Below are 19,415 nucleotides of genomic sequence, written 5' to 3'. Positions count from 1 at the left end.
CTGGAGGCACCCTTTCCCCCCCCCCCACCCCCAGTTTATCCACCCCACCTACACATCCTTTGTTTTCTGTGGCTGTTTATGTTTGTAGGTAGTTCATTTGTACTCTTTTTCAGATTTCACATATAAGTGATGTCATATACTTGTCTTTCTCTATTTGACTTGCTTCACTTAGTATGATAGTCTCTAGGCCCATCCATGTTGCTGAAAATGACATTATTTCATTCTTTTGAATCAGCAACATCCCACTGCATGTGTACACCACATCTTTATCCATTCATCTGTTGATGGAGACTTAGGATGCTTCCATGTCTTGGCTACTATAAATACTGCCATCTGAACATTGGGGTGCATGTATCTTTTTGAATTTGCGTTTTCATCTCTTCTGAATATATACCCAGGGGTGGGATTGCTGGATCATACAGTAACTGTTTCTAAAGGAACTTCCACACTGTTTTCCACAGTGGCTGCACCAATTTACATTCCCACCAACAGCATAGGAAGCTTCTCCTTTCTCCACCCCTGCCCTGGCGGCACCCTTGTTGTTCTTTCGTTCTCCCACACCCTGTACCCAGTGTGGCCATGACATCTTGCTGACTCCTCCTTCCCATTATGGCCCAAATCCAAGCACCTCCACTGCCGCCACCCTGGCCCAGGCCACCATCATCTCCCGCCTGCATTACCGTAAGAGCCTCTACACACTAGTCTCCCGGCCTTGCCTCGCGCTCCTCTAGCATCCATTCTCAACCAACAGCCAACATGCTTCTTTTTAAATCTTCAGTCAGATCTTCAAATCCTGACTCAGCATCCTACAGTGAACTTTCCAGTTCACCAAAAACTTTCCAGTTCACTAAAAACAAAAGCCAAAATCTATGGTAGCCCATAAGGGCCTACTTAGCCTGGCTCCTCAGGACTCTCTGCTTCTCTGTCTTATCCCTGACTCACTCACTTCTCTCCACTACAACGGCTTCTTTGCTCTTCCTGCCTCAGGGCCTTTGCACTGGCTGTTCCCTCTGCCTGGAACACTCTCCTCACCTCCTTCACCTTTCTCTGCACCAGCATCACATGGTCAGTGAGACAACCCTGATCACACTATTTATAATTATGGCTCACCATCCCCAGCCCTCCAGATCCCCCTTGCTCTAATTTATTTTTCCCATGCTGCTGCTGCTGCTGCTAAGTCACTTCAGGCGTGTCCAACTCTGTGTGACCCCATAGACAGCCGCCCACCAGGCTCCCCTGTCCCTGGGATTCTCCAGGCAAGAACACTGGAGTGGGCAGATATCAATTTCTAACATGTTTATATTCAGTTCAGTTCAGTTCAGTTCAGTTCAGTCACTCAGTCGTGTCCGACTCTGCGACCCTGTGAATCGCAGCACACCAGGCCTCCCTGTCCATCACCAACTCCCAGAGTTCACTCAGACTCACGTCCATCAAGTCTGTGATGCCATCCAGCCATCTCATCCTCGGTCGTCCCTTTCTCCTCCTGCCCCCAATCCCTCCCAGCATCAGTCTTTTCCAATGAGTCAACTCTTCGCATGAGGTGGCCAAAGTACTGGAGTTTCAGCTTCAGCATCATTCCCTCCAAAGAAATCCCAGGGCTGATCTCCTTCAGAATGGACTGGTTGGATCTCCTTGCAGTCCTAGAAGTATGTTTATTGTTTAGGGTCTTATGTTTACTATGTTTATTGTTTAGGGTCTCCTTCCACTAGAATGCAAGTTCTATGAAGGCAAGAATTTTTGTCTGTTTGAACACTGATGTATGTTATGTGCCCAGAACCATGCCTCCTCCATAATAGGCTCTCAATAAACATTTATTAAATGAATGAAAAACAAATGATTACTTTGCAGCTTATAGATCACTTTCACATCTGATGATTCCTTTGAGCCTCAAAACTCTGCTGGGTTTTTTTTCAGATAAGAAAACAAGTTCAGAGAGGTTAAATAACTTGCCTGAGATCACACAGCTTGTTTCACAGTGGACCTCATACTCTCTTCTGTCCTTAAACCCTCAGATGCCTCTGATTTAAGCACACTGGCAACAGTCCCTCCAAGGCCCAGGCCCCACCCAACTCTCTCCTGTCTCCCCAGACTCATACCCCGCCATGCTAGGGACCACGTTTACAGGTTTAGGGATTATTTTTCCCCCAGAGGAGCATTTTGTACACTTTCCCTCAAATGAACTCATATCTGATTTCTAGGGACCATCTGACATAGACATCAGCTTCCAAGGCCAGCTTCTAACCCCAAGACCCTCCTCCCAAATACAAGAGGGACACTGATACACTTGCCACTCCCAACCTTCTGTGACACGTGTATCATCATACCTGGACATTCTGTAAGGGATGAGAGAGGAGGTGCAGACAGCAAGCAGGGGAGAGAAAAACTCAAACCAAGAAGAGGCCCTCCTAGTCCTTTCTTAACAACCAGGGGCTGAAATGCAAGGTCACTAAGTACCACTTAAAAACCGCTTCTACTCTCCTGCTGAGAAATTTCTTTTCGGCCTGAGCCACAGGAACAGCTACAGCAGCTCATTTATTTCTGCCTCATCCATCACACTCTGAATTGCATATCTGTTCATGATGACTTCTTTTTTTTTGCACAGACTACTGGGAAGCTCGAGGCAGCAAACCGTGGTTCTCAGGTCTCTAGATTCTAGTACTTACACGAGTGGCCCCCTGGTTCCCTGGTTCTCCTACTCACACATGGTAAACTGTAGCATTTCTTGGCGTCCATAACCAGTGTAAGCCAAATCCTATAACAAATCTCCTCATATATGTGTGTGTGCATGTGTGTGTATGTGTGTGTGTGTGTGTGTGTGTGTGTGTGTGTGTGTATGCTCAGTCGTCTCCAACTCTGTGTGACCCCATGGACTGTAGCCCTCCAGGCTCCCTTGTCCATGTAATTTTCCAGTCAAGGACATTGGAGTGGGTTGCAATTTCCTACTCCAGGGGATCTTCCCTACCCAGGGATCATACCCTTGCCTTACGTCTCCCGCATTAGCAGGTGGATTCTTTACCACTGCACCACCTGGGAAACCCATATGTATGTATATACTCTTCTGGTTCTGTTTCTCTGAACAGCTCTAATACTGGGGTAAACAATCAATGTTAACTTTTACCATAAGTTAGCCCCATGGACGGAGGAGCCTGGTGGGCTGCAGTCCATGGGGTTGCTAAGAGTTGGGCACGACTGAGCGACTTCCCTTTCACTTTTCACTTTCATGCATTGGAGAAGGAAATGGCAACCCACTCCAGTATTCTTGCCTGGAGAATCCCAGGGACAGAGGAGCCTAGTGGGCTGCTGTCTATGGGGTCGCACAGAGTCGGACACGACTGAAGCGACTTAGCAGCAGCAGCAGCAGCAGTGCTAGTAATGGTTTTCCAAAGTGTTGCCTCTTTTGACACTTGCAACCTTCTATGAATACCAGAACCTGGTAGCATCATGATTTCCTATTCTTACACAAGGAAACTGAGGCTCAGAGGGGTCACAGACTGTCAAAGGTCACACAGCATGGGCACACCCTGCAAGGCCTGAACCGAGGTCTTCCCACTCACTGGAAGGCTCACCACCCCTCCTTCACCCCACTCTCCCCCACCCATGCTCCCAGCAGCCCCCAGCTGTTCCACATGATACAGCCATCAGAGGCCATGAGATCACCAGCTTGCTCGTGGTCTGTTCCTTAGTCCACAGTCCATGCTGGGAGGAAGGCAAACTCGGGGCAGCAACCAAATCAGCAAGAGGAATGGAAGCAGGTGGGGAGGGTGTGGAGGAAGTCAGGACACAAAGAGAGGTGGGGGGGGGGGCTCACACTGGGCCTGGAACTGAGCCTTTGCCCCTCGCCTGCACCACCCTGCCCCAGTGATCTGAATATGAAGCAGTGACAGGCTCATCAACTGGCCCCCAGAATGGCAGCTGCAGGATGGAGAGACCAGGGTGGCAGGGGTTGGTGAGAAGGCTCCGAAAGACAGAGGAACCAGATACAGAATTCAGAGATGCCAACATGTGGAGGGGATGCCTGACTCTTCACCCCCACCCTCCCTGATGGCAAACTCCAGCACCGGAAGAGAATTTCACATCTTAACCCCAACTCCACACCAGGCTCCAAATGTCTGGTGGCCCTGTGCGGGCCACAGCCACTCCTGGAAGCATGAGGGAGGGGCAGCTGCATTCATCTCACATCTGAGGAGGAGGCTTTGTCCCTGGGTCACGTGAAACTCGCTGAAGTATTCCATTGGCCAAAAAGTTTGCTTGGGTTTTTACTAAGCTGAGATGGCAAAACCCAAACAAACTTTTTGGCCAATCCAATAGTTCCTGCCATGGGTGCAGTTTTACTTCTGGGTGATTTTTTCTGAACAAACTAAACTTGCCTCAGGCCTTCAAGCTGCACGAAGGCAGGAACCATGTGAAGTTTTGCTCACAAGCATGAACCCAGGCCCTGATCCTCAAAGTCAGCCAAGAAAAGGCTGAAGGGCCTGAGGGAGGAAGCCGAGGGAGGGGAAAACCATGTATTCATGTATGCTCCCCAGTATTTGACATTTTAGAGATATTCAGAGAGAGAGGAGGTGATCTGTGTGTGCGTGCTTCTGACATGCATCCTGACCCCCTGGCTGGCACTGTGAGCTGGATTAGGAAGAAACAGTGATATACACTACCCCAAACCCCCACTGAACCCAAGCAACCTTAGCCTCCTTCAGGTTCCACTTACCCTGTAGAGCTGCGTCTCTGATTTGCTCTCAGATGTTCATGCACTGGGGAACCACTTGCTTGATCTTGCCTTCTGCACACCTGAACTGCACAGTCATTGCTTCCCTTGGCCCAGCCACAAGCTAACCAAGACCTCTGCAAGCTTCTAGACTAGCATTCCTTCTGCTGTGAGATGCATGTAGAATAAAACCCACAATGTTACACCCAGGCTGTAAATTAACCTCCAAAACTGCTGTCTGTTGACAAGGCAGCCTCTCAGCCCACTCTGCCTCCCAGGAGTGATCTGGTTTGGAGGAGACAATGCATCACAGCGGAGGAGAGATGAGCTAAGAATCCAGAAAGCTGGGTTACCGGTCCAGCTCTGCCACGGAACCTTGTGACCATGGGGAAGGCAGCATCAGCATCTCACTCTGGGCCTCAGTATTCCCACCTGTAAAATGTGAGAGGTGAACCAGAAGCTCCCTTGGCATGAAGCATGGCATGGGTAGGAGGCAGGTGCAATGTGAAGTCCCTCAGGCTCAAGTTCAAATCCCTGCTCTGCCATTTCTTGTCTTAGCAACTCTGAGAAAGTTACTGAGTGCTTGGTAGCCTCAGATTCTTACTGTGTAAGATGCAGGTGATAACAACCTCACTGGCATTACTATATTTACCCTTCCCTTCCTGTCTGCTCTCCAAACTGCTTTTTAAAGCACATATCTGATCACAGGTGTCTCCCTCCTTGAAAAGTAGAAGTGCTAGCCACTCAGTCGTGTCTGAATCTTTGTGACCCTATGGACTGTAGCCTGCCAGGCTCCTCTGTCCATGGAGTTTTCCAGGCAATAATACTGGAGTGGATAGTCATTCCCATCTCCAGGGGATCTTCCTGACCCAGAGATTGAACCCAGATCTTCTGCATTGCAGGCAGATTCTTTACAGTCTGAGCCACCTGGGAAACCCTCTCTACCTCCTTAAAAGCTTCTAAAGGCTCTCCAGTGTCCCTGGAAACAGACAGACTCCTTACTCTGGAAGATGCTTACTTCAACCTCTAACCAGCCCCCTCACTTGCTTCTCCCATTCCAGTCACACTGGCTGCTCTCCTCTCGCCATACTCCCTTCTGCCACAGGCCCTTTGCACACTCTGTCTGCATACATGGAATACTCTGCTACCTTTTCAACCAAATGTGCCATGCTTCAACCTCACTCAGGCCTCACTTCCTCACTCCTGACTACATCTAGAGCCTCAGTAACAGTTGTAAATTTACATTTGAATGATTGCTTGGGGGCTTCACTGGTGGCTCAGCTGTTAAAGAACCCACATGCAATGCAGGAAACACAGGAGACGCAGGTTCAATCTCTGGTTGGGAAGATCCCCTGGAGAAGGAAATGGCAATCCACTCCAGTATTCTTCCCTGGAAAATTTCATGGATAAAGGTACCTAGCAGGCTACAGTCCATGCGGTCACAAAGAGTCAGACACGACTGAGCTCACACTAGAGGAAGGAAAAGGATTGTTTGATGACAACTAAGTTCTGCAGTCTCCATGAGGCCAGAGACCATGTTGCTTAACATCTAACACAGTGCCTGTAGAAAAAAATTTTAGTGAACATAATAAAGTCCAACAATGCTGACATCTATTAAGCAATTTCTATATGCCAGCCACCCCCTAAAAGCCCTAAGAATTAGATTTTATTGTTTTTCTCATTTAACAAAAGGGAAGACTGAGTTGCAGAGGCGTTAGGTAACTTGCCCAATATCACACAGCTAGCCAGGTGTCAAATCATACAAGTCTGCTTACTGGAAAATTATTTAAAACCTTTCACTCAACAGTAGAAGCAGGGTACAGGGAACAGATCTTCAAGCAAGGAGGCTGGCACTTCTTAAGCCCTTCATCATCATCATCATAATTGCTAACAAATTGATGTATTCAGTTATTGTGTGTTCAATATTATTCTGAGGATTTTACATAAATTAATTCATCCTCCCAATGACCCTACAGGGGGAGTACTACCATTATCCTCATTTAACAGATGAGGAAACTGATGCTTAGAAAGATTACCTGGCTTGCCCACAGTTACGTGGCTTACAGGTAGTAGTGTGTGTGTGTGTGTGTGTGTGTGTGTGTGTGTGTGTATGTGTGTGTGTTAGTTGCTCAGTCGTGTCCGACTCTTTGCAACCGCATGTACTATAGCCCACTAAGCTTCTCTGTCCATGGAATTCTCTATGTAAGAATACTGGAGTGAGTAGCCATTCCCTTCTCCAGGGATCTTCTCAGCCCTGGGACTAAACCTGGGTCTCCTGCATTGCAGGCAGAAGTAGAGAGTGGGTCCACCTAATTTCAGAGGATCCCAGAAACAATCCTTTTCTAGGAAAACCCAGCCTGTGATTCTCAGGGAGGACAGATTTCCCACCAAGTTTCAGGTTTCTGCCCTCAGTTCTAATAAGCAGACTGAAGCTCCTTCTAGCACTGAGCCTACCCAGCTAAACAGGGTATGGACAGGGCTGTCCCCTGGAGGCCACAAAGCCACCCACTACTCCAGGGCCTCAGCTGAGGAGGCTGCATAGCATCGTCATGAACAGTGACTCACAGGGCAGCCATGGAAAAGGAAGACAGTGGGGGCTAAAAAAAGACCTGTGACCACATATTATAGCGAGGACAATCATCAACCATGACCACCAGGGCAAGCCCCGCCTCCTCTCCACACACACCCCTCCAGCTGCACTGGGATCCTCTCAGAGGCTCCTTTGAACTGGACTTCACCACTGGGCCTCAGCTGTTCAGAGAACAGGCTCTGAAGCCCAAATTCTAACTCTACCCCTCAGTAGCAATGGCAACTCGGACCAGTCGTTGAACCCATCCAAGCCTCAGTTTCCTCCCCAGTAAAATGGGGATAAGAAACACCCACTTCACAAGAACAGTGTGGAGATGAAATGAGTTAATGTGCGTGAAAGGCCTTGCACAGTACTCAGCTCAGCAACAGTTAGTTCCCCCCATGGATGAAAGGAAGCGGGTGGCAGAGCAGAGAAGACAGGCCCATAGTCCAATTTTCCTGGAGCACACACTCTTTGGGGTTCATATATTACCTGTGCCTGAGAGCTTCACATCAATTCAATGTTCATCCACACAGCATCTCACTTCCAGAACATGATGCCAATAACAAGAATAATTGATAAAGAGTAACAGTTGTTAAATATGTACCAAGTATGAGACACTGGGGAAAACACTTCGCACTCATCACATTATTTTAATATTACTTTGATCATCATAAACATTTCATAAGGCAGTCCAGAGCCATACTGCCCACATTCACATCTGACACAAATGCTTACTAGTTGTGTCAGCTTAGGTAAATTCTTTAAATTTCCTGTTCCTCAATTTCCTAATCTGTAAAATGGGGATAATAATAATAGCACATATTTCATAAAGTTGTGGCTAGTATTAAAACAGTTAATACATAATGGCAGAGATGTTTAGTGCCTACCCAAAATTAATGCCCCTTTAACAGTGTAGAGTTGTGGCTAGGAGTGGCTGCCCTGATGGAAACCATAATTTCCAGTCCCTGATATCTAGTTGAGGCCATGTGACTAAACTCTGGTGTTTGGAATGTGGAAGGAATTAATATACCCACATCTAAGACTATCCTATAAAAACCTCCCCATCATCCTCACTGTTGCCCCAATCACAGAAGTTCCTGAGAGTCGCATATTCTAGATGGCAGACCCTCTATCAGATTCCATGAAACAGAGCATCTCCTTCCACCAGCTTCAACTGAACTCAACATGAATGAGAAAACAAGTTTGATTGTGTTCAGTTGCTGAAATGTTAGAATTTATCTGATGCAACAGCTTGCATTACCCTAACTAATAAAGAAACTGAAATTGACACTGGCAGTAGGGTACTTATGTACGTGGCATTGGCTTAGAAGTCAGATGGGGGGTTAAGATGTTCAAGGCTGGAAAACTGGAGCCTCATGTTTTGCAGCAGTGAAATGCTTAGTTAAACTGTTGCTATGATAATTTAGAAGGCAGAACTTATGCCTACTGAGCCTGTAAGCTCTAGGGAAAAAAGATTGAAAAATAATGGTAAGAGAGTTTGCTGCTTGTTCTGGGCTAAGTTTAGCAAGATATTAGGGGAAGAGAGGATCGCAGGCATGAACTAGTCAGTTTGCACGTAAAATTGGGAAGGAGTAGTGGAGACATGCAGAAAACAGCTATTCCTAGATACTGAACAATAAGAACAAAGACTGAGCAGACGTCTAAGTGAAGCATCAGTTAGAACTGTACGTGGAACAACAGACTGGTTCCAAATCGGGAAAGGAGTATGTCAAGGTTGTATATTGTCACCCTGCTTATTTAACTTATATGCAGAGTACATCATGAGAAAACGCTGGGCTGGATGAAGCACAAGCTGGACTCAAGATTGCCGGGAGAAATATCAATAATCTCAGATATGCAGATGACACCACCCTTATGGCAGAAAGTGAAGAACTGAAGAGCCTCTTGATGAGAGTGAAAGAAGGGAGTGAAAAAGTTGGCTTAAAGCTCAACATTCAGAAAACTAAGATGATGGCATCCAGATCCATCATTTCATGGCAAATAGATGGAGAAACTGTGGAAACAGTGGCAGACTTTATTTTGGGGGGCTCCAAAATCACTGCAGATGGTGACTGTAGCCATGATATTAAAAGATGCTTGCTCCTTGGAAGAAAAGTTATGATCAACCTAGACAGCATATTAAAAAGCAGAGACATTACCTTGCCAACAAAGGTCCATCTAGTCAAAGCTATGGTTTTTCCAGTAGTCATGTATGGATGTGAGAGTTGGACTAGAAAGAAAGCTGAGTGCTGAAGAATTGATGCTTTTGAACTGTGGTGTTGGAGAAGATGCTTGAGAGTCTCTTGGACTGTAAGGAGATCCAACCAGTCCATCGTAAAGGAAATCAGTCCTGAATATTCATTGGAAGGACTGATGCTGAAGCTGAAACTCCAATACTTTGGCTACCTGATGTGAAGAACAGACTTATTTGAAAATACCCTGATTCTGGGAAAGGTTGAAGGTGGGAAAAGAAGGGGATGACAGAGGATAAGATGGTTGGATGGCATCACCGACTCAATGGACGTGAGTTTGAGTAAACTCTGGTAGTTGGTGATGGACTGGGAGGCCTGCCATGGTGCAGCCCAAGGGGTCACAAAAAGTCTGACATGACTGAGTGACTGAACTGAACTGAACCTAGTGAAATAAATGTCAGATAGAGTGTATAAGGTTCCCACCTAAGCCTGATGGCCTCATTAAGTTGAGGGAGAAATAGAGGTTTGAGGTGAAGGAAGAAATAATCCAAGCTGGAGAATTACGTCTAGGAAATAACTGGCTGCTGGAAAGCTAGATGTCATAGATGAAAATCCTACTGTGCTGTTGAGGGAATTGCATTGGCAAAATCTATGAGCCTGGATTTTAAAAATCTTTTACTGTTAAAGCATTAAAACAATCCTTGTGTTATGCAAAGTTGCTTCAGTCATGTCTGACTCTTTGCAATCCCATGGACTCTATATAGCCCACCAGGCCCTTCTGTCCATGGGATTCTCTAGGCAAGAACACTGGAGCAAGATCCAGGGGATCTTCCCCACCCAGGGATCAAATTTGCAACTCTTATTCTCCTGCAATGAGAGATGGGTTCTTTACCACTAATGCCACCTGGGAAGCCGAAAACAATCCTTGGGCCCCTTAAAGTTCAAGGCAAAAACTAGATTACTAGATTTAGAGCCTCAAAGAGGTCATATTCCCTAAGACCCACTTCAAGGGTGGCCAAGAAGCATCAGGAACGATATTCCTCCTACAGGGCAGAGCCACAAGTGTGAAGAACAATGAACTGGGAAATTGCTCTCAGAGAGCAGAAGCGGGGCTTAAGCAAGGAAACTTCACCCATGGTCTGCTTGGCAGATTTCATAACTACTAGGGGCCAGTGACTTCTGTGTATCTCCCACTGCTGCCTTTTCCTAATGGGTTATTGACTGATATGGCATACAGGCACAGAGGGGAAGACAATGGGTTTCTTTTGGATCCTGGGTCCCTGAACCATGAGAAGCCACATTCATCTCCATGGATAGGACAGGAATTCACCCAAAGATCCAGAACATCAAGTTGAAAGTGGTGACTGGATAGAACATGAGGATCCTCCCTTAGAGAAAGGGAACCATGTTTTGTGTCTGAAAAGAAGGAAACACAGATATCTGGTGGCCAGAGGGCCCGTGACATACCTGGCCAGTGATATACAAACATGATGATGAAGGCTCCTTTCAGGCTTAGCCCATAACACCATTCTTAAGATGCCCCACGCTCTCCTTCCTCTACCTACGGGTTGGATAAATGTCCAAGGAAAGCCCTAAAGGCCACAGGTTGAAGGTAAAGAAGCCACTCTCTCCATCAATCTTGGTATTCAAATGACACTCCAGTTCACTCCCACCACACTCCTCTCCCAATCAGTCTTTAGTGAGTAAGAAATGACTAGTCAGCCATTAAAAAGAATACATTTGAGTCAGTTCTAATGAGGTGATGAAACTGGAGCCTATTATACAGAGTGAAGTAAGTCAGAAAGAAAAACACCGATACAGTATACTAACACATATATATGGAATTTAGAAAGATGGTAATGATAACCCTGTATGCAAGACAGCAAAAGAGACACAGATGTATAGAACAGTCTTTTGGACTCTGTGGGAGAGGGCAAGAGTGGGATGATCTGAGAGAATAGCACTGAAACATGTATATTATCATATGTGAAACAGATCACCAGTCCAGGTTCGATGCATGAGATGGTGCTCAGGGCTGGTGTACTGGGATGACCCAGAGGGATGAGATGGGGAGGGAGGTGGGAGGGGGGTTCAGGATGGGGAACACATGTAAACCCATGGCTGATTCATGTCAATGTATGGCAGAAACCACTACAATATTGTAAAGTAATTGGCCTTCAATTAAAATAAATAAATTTTTTAAAGAAAGAAAGAAATGACCTTCTATTGTGTTAAGCTCCTACAATTTGGAGGTTGTCTTTTATAACAGCTAATGTAACTATAACAATTATAATATATAGCACTCTTCGAACAGTGCTTGGCATATAATAAGCACTGCACAAGTGTAGCTGTTACTATTGCAAAACCCATTTTACAAATAGGGAAACATTGGTATGTCTGACTCCCAAGTCAATTACTATTTTATATTTACTTCTCAGTAAATGATAGATCCATTTTACAGGTAAGTTTGGTGTCTGGCTCAAGGTCACAAATAACAGCAGATCCAGAATTAGAGGCCTTTCTTAACCATTCAAAGGTCATTAGCCACTCCACCCCCTAACCCAGATCTCCAGGTTGGTCCTCTATTGTTCTATTTTGTTGTTATTTTTATGGTGCGTTTCTGGAAACACCCTACTTACAAATACTCCAGCACTGAACTGGTAAATCTGAATAGAAAACCAAGCAACCCTCCACTGACCCAAATTTCAAGTTTTAATTTACATTGAGTTAGTTAATTAAAAACGTGCTCTGTGAGCATAGACACTGACACGGCTGGCTGCTGAAATGGCTTTTGCAGTTCTTCGCAAAAAGCTGGGTTTCTTATGGTTTCGTCCAGCACAGCAACCCTGTGCTATGGAATAACTCAACCAGCTCGGGGGATCTGAGGGAAGATGGGTGGGAGGGGTGGATCTGGGGGATGATGCGTGGGCCAGGAAAACAGCTGAGTAGGCATTTGATCTATGGAGCCACAGAAAAGCAAAAGACCTGCACACCAACTTAGCCACCAGACCAGGGCTGGTGAGGCAGGGCTCATGTCAATTAATGTTTGTAGAGTGATTGGGGTCCCAGAAGTGAATGAGACTATCCAAAATCCCCTGATTATTATTATCACCAGTCTGAACAATCTGTTTTTTAAGGAAGCCACTATTATCGAGTGCCTACTATGTAGCAGTTGCTTTCACACATCTGATCTAATTATTTCAATCTTTTAATGTGGTAGGTTTGGGTTTTCTTCCTTTTTTACGTCTTTTTCAGTTTTGCAATCCTCACTCTGCAGATGAGAAAAATAAATTCAGCAAAATTAAGTCACCTGCTAAAGAGTGGCAGAGCTGAAATCTGAGGCTAGATCTTTCTAAGTGTAAAGCCCTTCTCCCTTTCATCACACCACACTGCCTCTTGCAATCTTCTCTTCAAATTCTTTCTGCATTTAAAACAAAATTCCATCCAAGGATGCCTATGGCTCTTTTTATGTCTTCTTTTTTACTGAAGTGTAATTTGCAATACAGTGAAACACACATATCTTAAGTTTACAATGCAATGCATTCTGACAAAGGCACATACTTCTGAGCCCACACCCCTATCAACAGAAGCACATTTCTATCACCCAGAAAGCTCCCTGGTGCCCCTTCACTAATGATGCATTTTTTTTTAAAGAAATACAGTCAATAAAATGAGCTACTTTCCTTTGATCAAGCAATCTATTTGTGACCTTTGCAATGAGGCTATGTGCATGATGTTAATCTCTGAGGTGGGCGCACTGACTTATTTGATGCTTTGAATATCAGGAAGGAAGATTCAATTAAAATTCTGCACCCTGTTGGTTCCATCCACATTGAACACATGGATAAGACAAAGATAACAGATACCATTATGCCTGAATTATATGACTACCGTCACCATTTTGGCCCCTAAAATATGTCATGCACCAGACTGTAATATTCATACAAATAATTTCATTTAATCCTCATAATTATTACCTCTACTTTACAGCTGAGGAAACTGGGCTCAGAGTGATTAGGTATGATACATAAGAACACACAGCTAGAAAAATGTAAGCCTTGAAATTCAAATCCACGATACCTGATTTCACAGGCTTTTACGAGTGAACTCCGGGAGTTGGTGATGGACAGGGAGGCCTGGGGTGCTGCGATTCATGGGGTCGCAAAGAGTCGGACACGACTGAGCGACTGAACTGAACTGAACTGAACTGATGGGTAAATTTTGTATCTCAAAGATGTAATGGGCTAGTTATAATCATTCAACAAAGAGTACCCAGGATTTACTGAGTGTTAGGTGCTGTGCTGAGTGATATGGAGAAAGATACAAAGATGACAAAGATACAGTCTCAACTGTTAGTGCCACAGTGTGATGGGGAGTCACTTAGAGCAAAGTCAGGGTCAAGATTCTCACAGGATGGGGAAAGGGCTGTGGAAGGCCTAGGTTTGGGGAAGAAAAAAGGGTTGCATCAAGGAAGGCCTCACAGAGATTCCAGAAAGACAGTTTTTGAACCAAGTCTTCAGGGATGAGTGGGAACTGGCCAGCTCCGATGGGGTTTAAGGTAAATGACTGCACAGAAAATGGTGTGGTGAAGCACTTCTGTCTGTCCTTTACTGAGCTTTAGCAAAATCAATCAAGCCAAATTTTAAACCCCCTACTGAAATGCAACCCTCACTGAGTTGTCTTATCTGTTTCCCCAGATACTCTAAACAGCAGAGAGTCAATGAAAAAAAAAACCAAAAACCAGCTTTGAAGAGTAAAACAGTCACCACAGAGTTCACACCCTAAGTTCACGCTCTTGAGAGCCAGCAAGCCCTCACTGAGAGCTAATTATCTTTTATTTTCTGAGTCAAGTCCCATGTGATCCATTTCCTGATTCTTCAGGTCGTAGGTGCAAAAAATTAGAAAGGGGACAGGTACAGAGATGGCAGTAAGAAGGGGCAACCAAGGTAGAAAGCCTTGAAAAGACGATTCAAGGAATTCCGAATTCCACAGCTAGTTTCTGGATATCACTGTACAATATTATACAATAGCTTGCTCAACTCAACAGGCATCTAAGAAGCTGTGTACTAGGAGCTTAAATCCAGTTCTGCCCTGTACAGTTTGATAGGAACAAAAGGTGTATAAATTAAGATAGAAAGATTGTCAGGCTAAGAAGGGCCTCAGTCCAACTGCGTAATTAAGGGCAGCAAGGATGGACTGAAGGCAGGGAACTCATCTGTCACTAAAGCGCAAGACATTTATGTTTCCTGTGCCTCAATTTCCTCCTCTGTATAATGGGGATAATAGCAGTACCTTTCCAAACGAATGCTGAGGGTTAAATGGGTCAATATACAGAGTGGTATTGAATGCACGTTAGCTGTTATTAGCTTGTACTGCTACTTGCTCAGCACCTAGATTTAATAACTGCTCAATAAATATTGACGAACAAATGAATTCAGGAATGAATAAGTGATGCTACTGAGTTAAAGGGGGAGAAAGATTATGTATGGCATGGGCTCCTTAATAAGACTTGCAGATCAGAAAAAATGTCTTGCAAAATAGTTGAAGAAACAGATTTGATGTTTAATGTATGTTTCAGGTACCTAAAAAATTAATTGCTCATTTCTTACTGCTTCCTTCCATTTTTAACAAGCCCAAGGAAAAGAAGTGAAGCGATCACAATGAAATCACAGTGTATCTCATATTACAAGATGGTGAAGGGGCCCTGAGACCTATGAGTTAAGCTCTGTGGTGTGGAAATGCTGCAATGGCAGCAAACCTCAACCACCACACACTCACCCTGCCCCAAACCAGCTCTGTGGTCTCCTCCTTCCTCAAATTATACTTACTCCAAAAAGGATAAACACAAACACTGTCTTTAAAAGATACTAAAGATCATAAAAGTAAAACCAACTTGAAAAAATATAGAGGCTGCTAACACAAACAGACAGAGCTACAAGAGGACTTGGGAGTGTATTACAGATGGAGGCCTTCATTATATAGAAGGGGAGACTGAGGCCCAGAGAAGCAAAGTGAGTTATGACCCACAGTCACAGCTTCAAGAGAATGGCCAACTCAGAGGCGAAGCAGGGTACCCAGATTCCCAAGTGAAGTGAAAGCGCAGATGGCTCAGTTCTGTCCCACTCTTTGTGATCCGTGGACTGTAGTCCACTGAAGCCCGGCAGGCTTCTCTGTCCATGGAATGCTCCAGGCAAGAATATTGGAATGGGTAGCCAGCCATTCCCTTCTCCAGGGGATCTTCCCTACCCAGGGATCCAACCCGGGTCTCCTGCGCTGCAGGCAGATTCTTTACGTCTGAACCACCAGGGAAGCCAAACTGAAGTCAAAGGGGAATGCTTTTCTTCCCAAAGGAAACAGGAGCGGGAGGAGATTCCAGTCGGAACAGCAGGTAAGGGTTGGGGGGCGGGGAGGTAAGAACGGGGGCGGTGGGCTCAAGCAGGCAGGAAGAAAATTAAGTCTCTCTGTACTTTTTGTGGGGGGCAGGGTTTCAAACAGAAATTATCCAGTCCAAAGCTCCTGGGTTTTACAGGTGAATCCTTATTCTCCTCCAGAAGAAACGCACACAAAGACCAATGCCTTCTCCCAGGTGTTTCCATCTCATCAGGATTTCACAGGTATGGGTGGACCTGCATGGGAAGACTTACAGGTACCCTCCCTTTAGAGGTTTCGCTCTCCGACAGGCAGCAGAGGGGGGAGGGCTTTGGCGAAGATGCGGGAGGAGTCTTGATGAGCATCGGGGAGTTGCCAACCTGGCCCCACCACTCACGAGCGCGCGCGGGCACACACACGCGGGCGCGCGCACACACACACACTTTTTGCTTCTTCCTTCCCCTCCTCCAACGATGACCAAAGCCAGGTGAGGGGACTGACAACTGGAGATTCTGTTTCCAAAGGGCTTCTGCTGGAGCTGCTTGCTTCTGGGCACACCCACAGAAACACGCGTGAACGCGCGCACACAGACTCTCACAAATACGCACACACTCCCATGCACACACTTGGCACCCCCAGAGGCCGGGCCGCGCCCGCTGCATCTCTGCTTAGGCCCGGGGAAAAGGACAGGCAGCAACATGAATGAAATCTGCCCAGAAAGACTGCATTTCAGCACCAACCACGCAGCCTCCAGCCAAACCGCCGAATATGTAACAAAGTTTTATTTCGCTTTTGGAGTCTCCAGTTACACTTCTACCATTTCCTGTGGAAAATTGAAGCTTTGAAGTGTCTAGCTCCGGCTTTCGCAGACAGGCAGGACCGCCAGCTCGAGCTCTCGGAAACAAACGCCCCGGCCCCACCCCCTCCGCCACCAGAACTGCAGGTTCAAACCCACCCAGCTCCGGCCTTCAAAATAGGGGGTGCGGAAAGGAATGACAGAACCTGCTGGAAACCACCTCTTAAACTGGCAGTCTCCCCGGAACTCCGCCCCACTCCCATCCTGACGGGATCCCTTAAGCCAAGTGGTGACAGCCGCAGCTCCCAGACAGCCAACGGCGGCAAGAGCTGGGAGGTCTCCATCAGGGGGGTTGCCCATTGCGCAGCGCCCACCAGCTGTGAGCTCTGGCCTCAAAAACTGCCCCAGAAAAATTGCCCGTTCCACCCTCTCACCACGTACACCTTTCCCCAACTATTTCTAGGCCGAGTGAGCTCTCAGTCTGCCTTTACAGCCACGGGGCCTCTCCTTCACCAGCTCACCGACGGCGTCTAGAGGGCGCCGGGAAGCAAGCGGAATCGGGCTGCGGAGGGAGGAAAGCATCTCCTCCCGAGTTCCAGGGAGCCAAACTCCTTCGCCCGCGTATTTGTCATCTTTAAGGTCAAAAACAAAAAACAAAAACCCCACAGGGCTCTGGCAGAAATATATACTAGCCGCAAATGATCGCCCCCCAGAGTGGCGCTGTATTCTTCCTACAGCCTGCAGGGGGCAGCCGCAGCTCCACCCGGAATCGCGGGCGGAACCGCAAGCTCTCTAGCTTGGGACCGTACCAGCCGCGTAAAGTACGCGCCGCGCATCCCAAAAGCAGGAGGCACTAGGTGGGGTTTCTGGCTGTCTTCAGAGCGGCGGTCCCCTCAGAGGTTTAAGATAGCAGCGGGCGGCTGGAAGGACGCGGGAGGGGACCGAAGGGCCAACTTACGAGGAGAATTGGCCGCGTCGGATGGGAGGGGGCGGCACCCGCGCGGCCACTTACCACTGGCGTTCTTGCCGCAGATGAGGTGCTGGTAGGGCTGCAGCAGCCCCCAGATCTCGGAGTCGTTGCTGACTGTGTACTCCAGCGTCTCCACGGTGAACTTGGGCGCCTCGTGGAGCGCGTGGTGGTGGTGGTGGTGGTGGTTGGCGACGGCTGCCGGGGGGGCTGTGGCGGCGGCAGCAGCAGCGACGGTCGGCGGGGCGCAACAGCTGCTGCCCCCGCTGGCGCTGCTGGCTGCGCTGCAGGCGCCGCCGCTCGCCGCTCCCCCTCCGGGGACCTCCCGCTCCTTATCCCCCGCGGGGGCTGCTCCGGGGCCCGAGCCTTGGCCTGGGCCGGAGCTGGAGCCCGGGCCTGGGCCGCTGCAGCTCCTGGGCAGCCCGGAGGCCACGACCCGCGCGTAGATGTCCCGGAATAGGCTCTCCATGCAGGCCGTCAGGTAGATGGCTGCGTGCTCGTGGATGCGCAGCGCCACGCGGCTGTCCACCATCCAGCGGTACACGCGGCCCACAGAGAAGGTGAGGCCGCAGCGCGCCGATTTGCCGCGGCCCAGGCGGTCGCCACCGGCACTGCTCATGTTGTAGAGGGACAGCGCGGCCAGCGCGGCCGCCGTGCAGTGCGCCGCCAGGCCCCAGGACAGCACGATCTCCATGGCGCTCTGGATCTCATACTTGGTGCACTTAGCGAAGCGCAGGCTCAGGCGCTGTGCCTCCTTGGCGATGCGTACCAGCGCCCGGCTCACCAGCGTCGACAGCTTGGCCAATGCGTCTTTAGGCAGGCCGCCGGGGGCCACCGGGCCTGCCCGGGGATCCCGTGAGCGCAGGAGCAACGCCTCCAGCTCCTGGAGGGTCCAGGGGACCTCGTCGAGGTCCGGCAGCAGCCGCGAGCAGTGCTGGCCGGCACAGTCCAGCCCCTCGGAGTCTTCCACCAGGGCAGTGTTGACAGTGTCAAAGCTGTTGTGCCGGCTGTGCATGGAGTCAGTTAGAGGCGGCCAGCCGCTCCCGCCATACGGGGACGCCGGGTGCGAGTCGGAACAGCACAGGGACAAGTTGGAGGAGCGCACTGAGTCCGCCGCGCCACCATAACCCGAGTCCAGTGTTAGATCCTCCAGCGTCCGCACCACCGGCTTCTTACCTCTCCTGGCCATCGCTGCGCCACTTCATGCCGCCGGGGAGCCGAGGGGAAGGAGCAGCGAGGAGCGGCGGGCGCCGGGGCGCGGGAAGAGCCGAGTCAGCGCCGCCTCGGCTCACTTTTCCACCAGCCGCTGCTACCAAGTGTGACTACTTTCGGATGCCTCCCCGAGTCGTCGCCGCTGGAATCCACAGGGCACACCAGGGAGTCATCTTCCAGAGCCCAGGCCGGATCTGGGGCGCGCTAAGGAGCGAGCCAGGCCGGGGGAGAAGCTCACGCCGGACTCGCCCCTTTCTTCCAAAATAAAAAGTGTCTGATCCACTCCCTACTGGGCCGGGCTGGGCGCAGAAGCCGCTGGACGCCGGCCTCGGTGTTCGTAGGACGGATATTTACTCAGATGCCGCCGCGGCAGCAGCTCCGCCGGCAGCTGGCTCTTGGCTCTCGGCTCCCCGGTTCCCGGCTCCCGGGCCGGGGTTCACTCCGTGTTCGCCCGCCCGGCACTGAAGAGCAGCAGCGACCGCGGCGGCTGCAAACCCTGCCGAACCCCGCAAGCCCTGGGCAGCCAGCGGGGCGGGCGTATGTAAAGCAGGGCCGGCGGAGACCCAATGGGATTGGAGGATGCTAATTAGCTTTAAATAAATAAA

General features: G+C 48.5%; 1 protein-coding gene across 2 annotated transcripts in view; it reads right to left on the bottom strand.

Moving 5' to 3' along the window:
• Positions 1-18,787, bottom strand: part of ABTB3 (ankyrin repeat and BTB domain containing 3) — a 320,838-nt gene extending 302,051 nt beyond the window's left edge. For both annotated transcript variants that reach the window (XM_068970684.1, XM_068970685.1), the window contains exon 1: positions 17,644-18,787. In XM_068970684.1, coding sequence (XP_068826785.1) covers positions 17,644-18,787 — 1,144 coding nt within the window. The remainder of the gene's footprint in view (positions 1-17,643) is intronic.
• Positions 18,788-19,415: the final 628 nt, after the last annotated feature.

The sequence above is a fragment of the Capricornis sumatraensis genome, chromosome 4 (genome assembly GCF_032405125.1).
Source record: "Capricornis sumatraensis isolate serow.1 chromosome 4, serow.2, whole genome shotgun sequence".
In the NCBI taxonomy this organism is placed as follows: Eukaryota; Metazoa; Chordata; class Mammalia; order Artiodactyla; family Bovidae; genus Capricornis; species Capricornis sumatraensis.
This window is presented reverse-complemented; position numbering and strand designations above follow the sequence as displayed.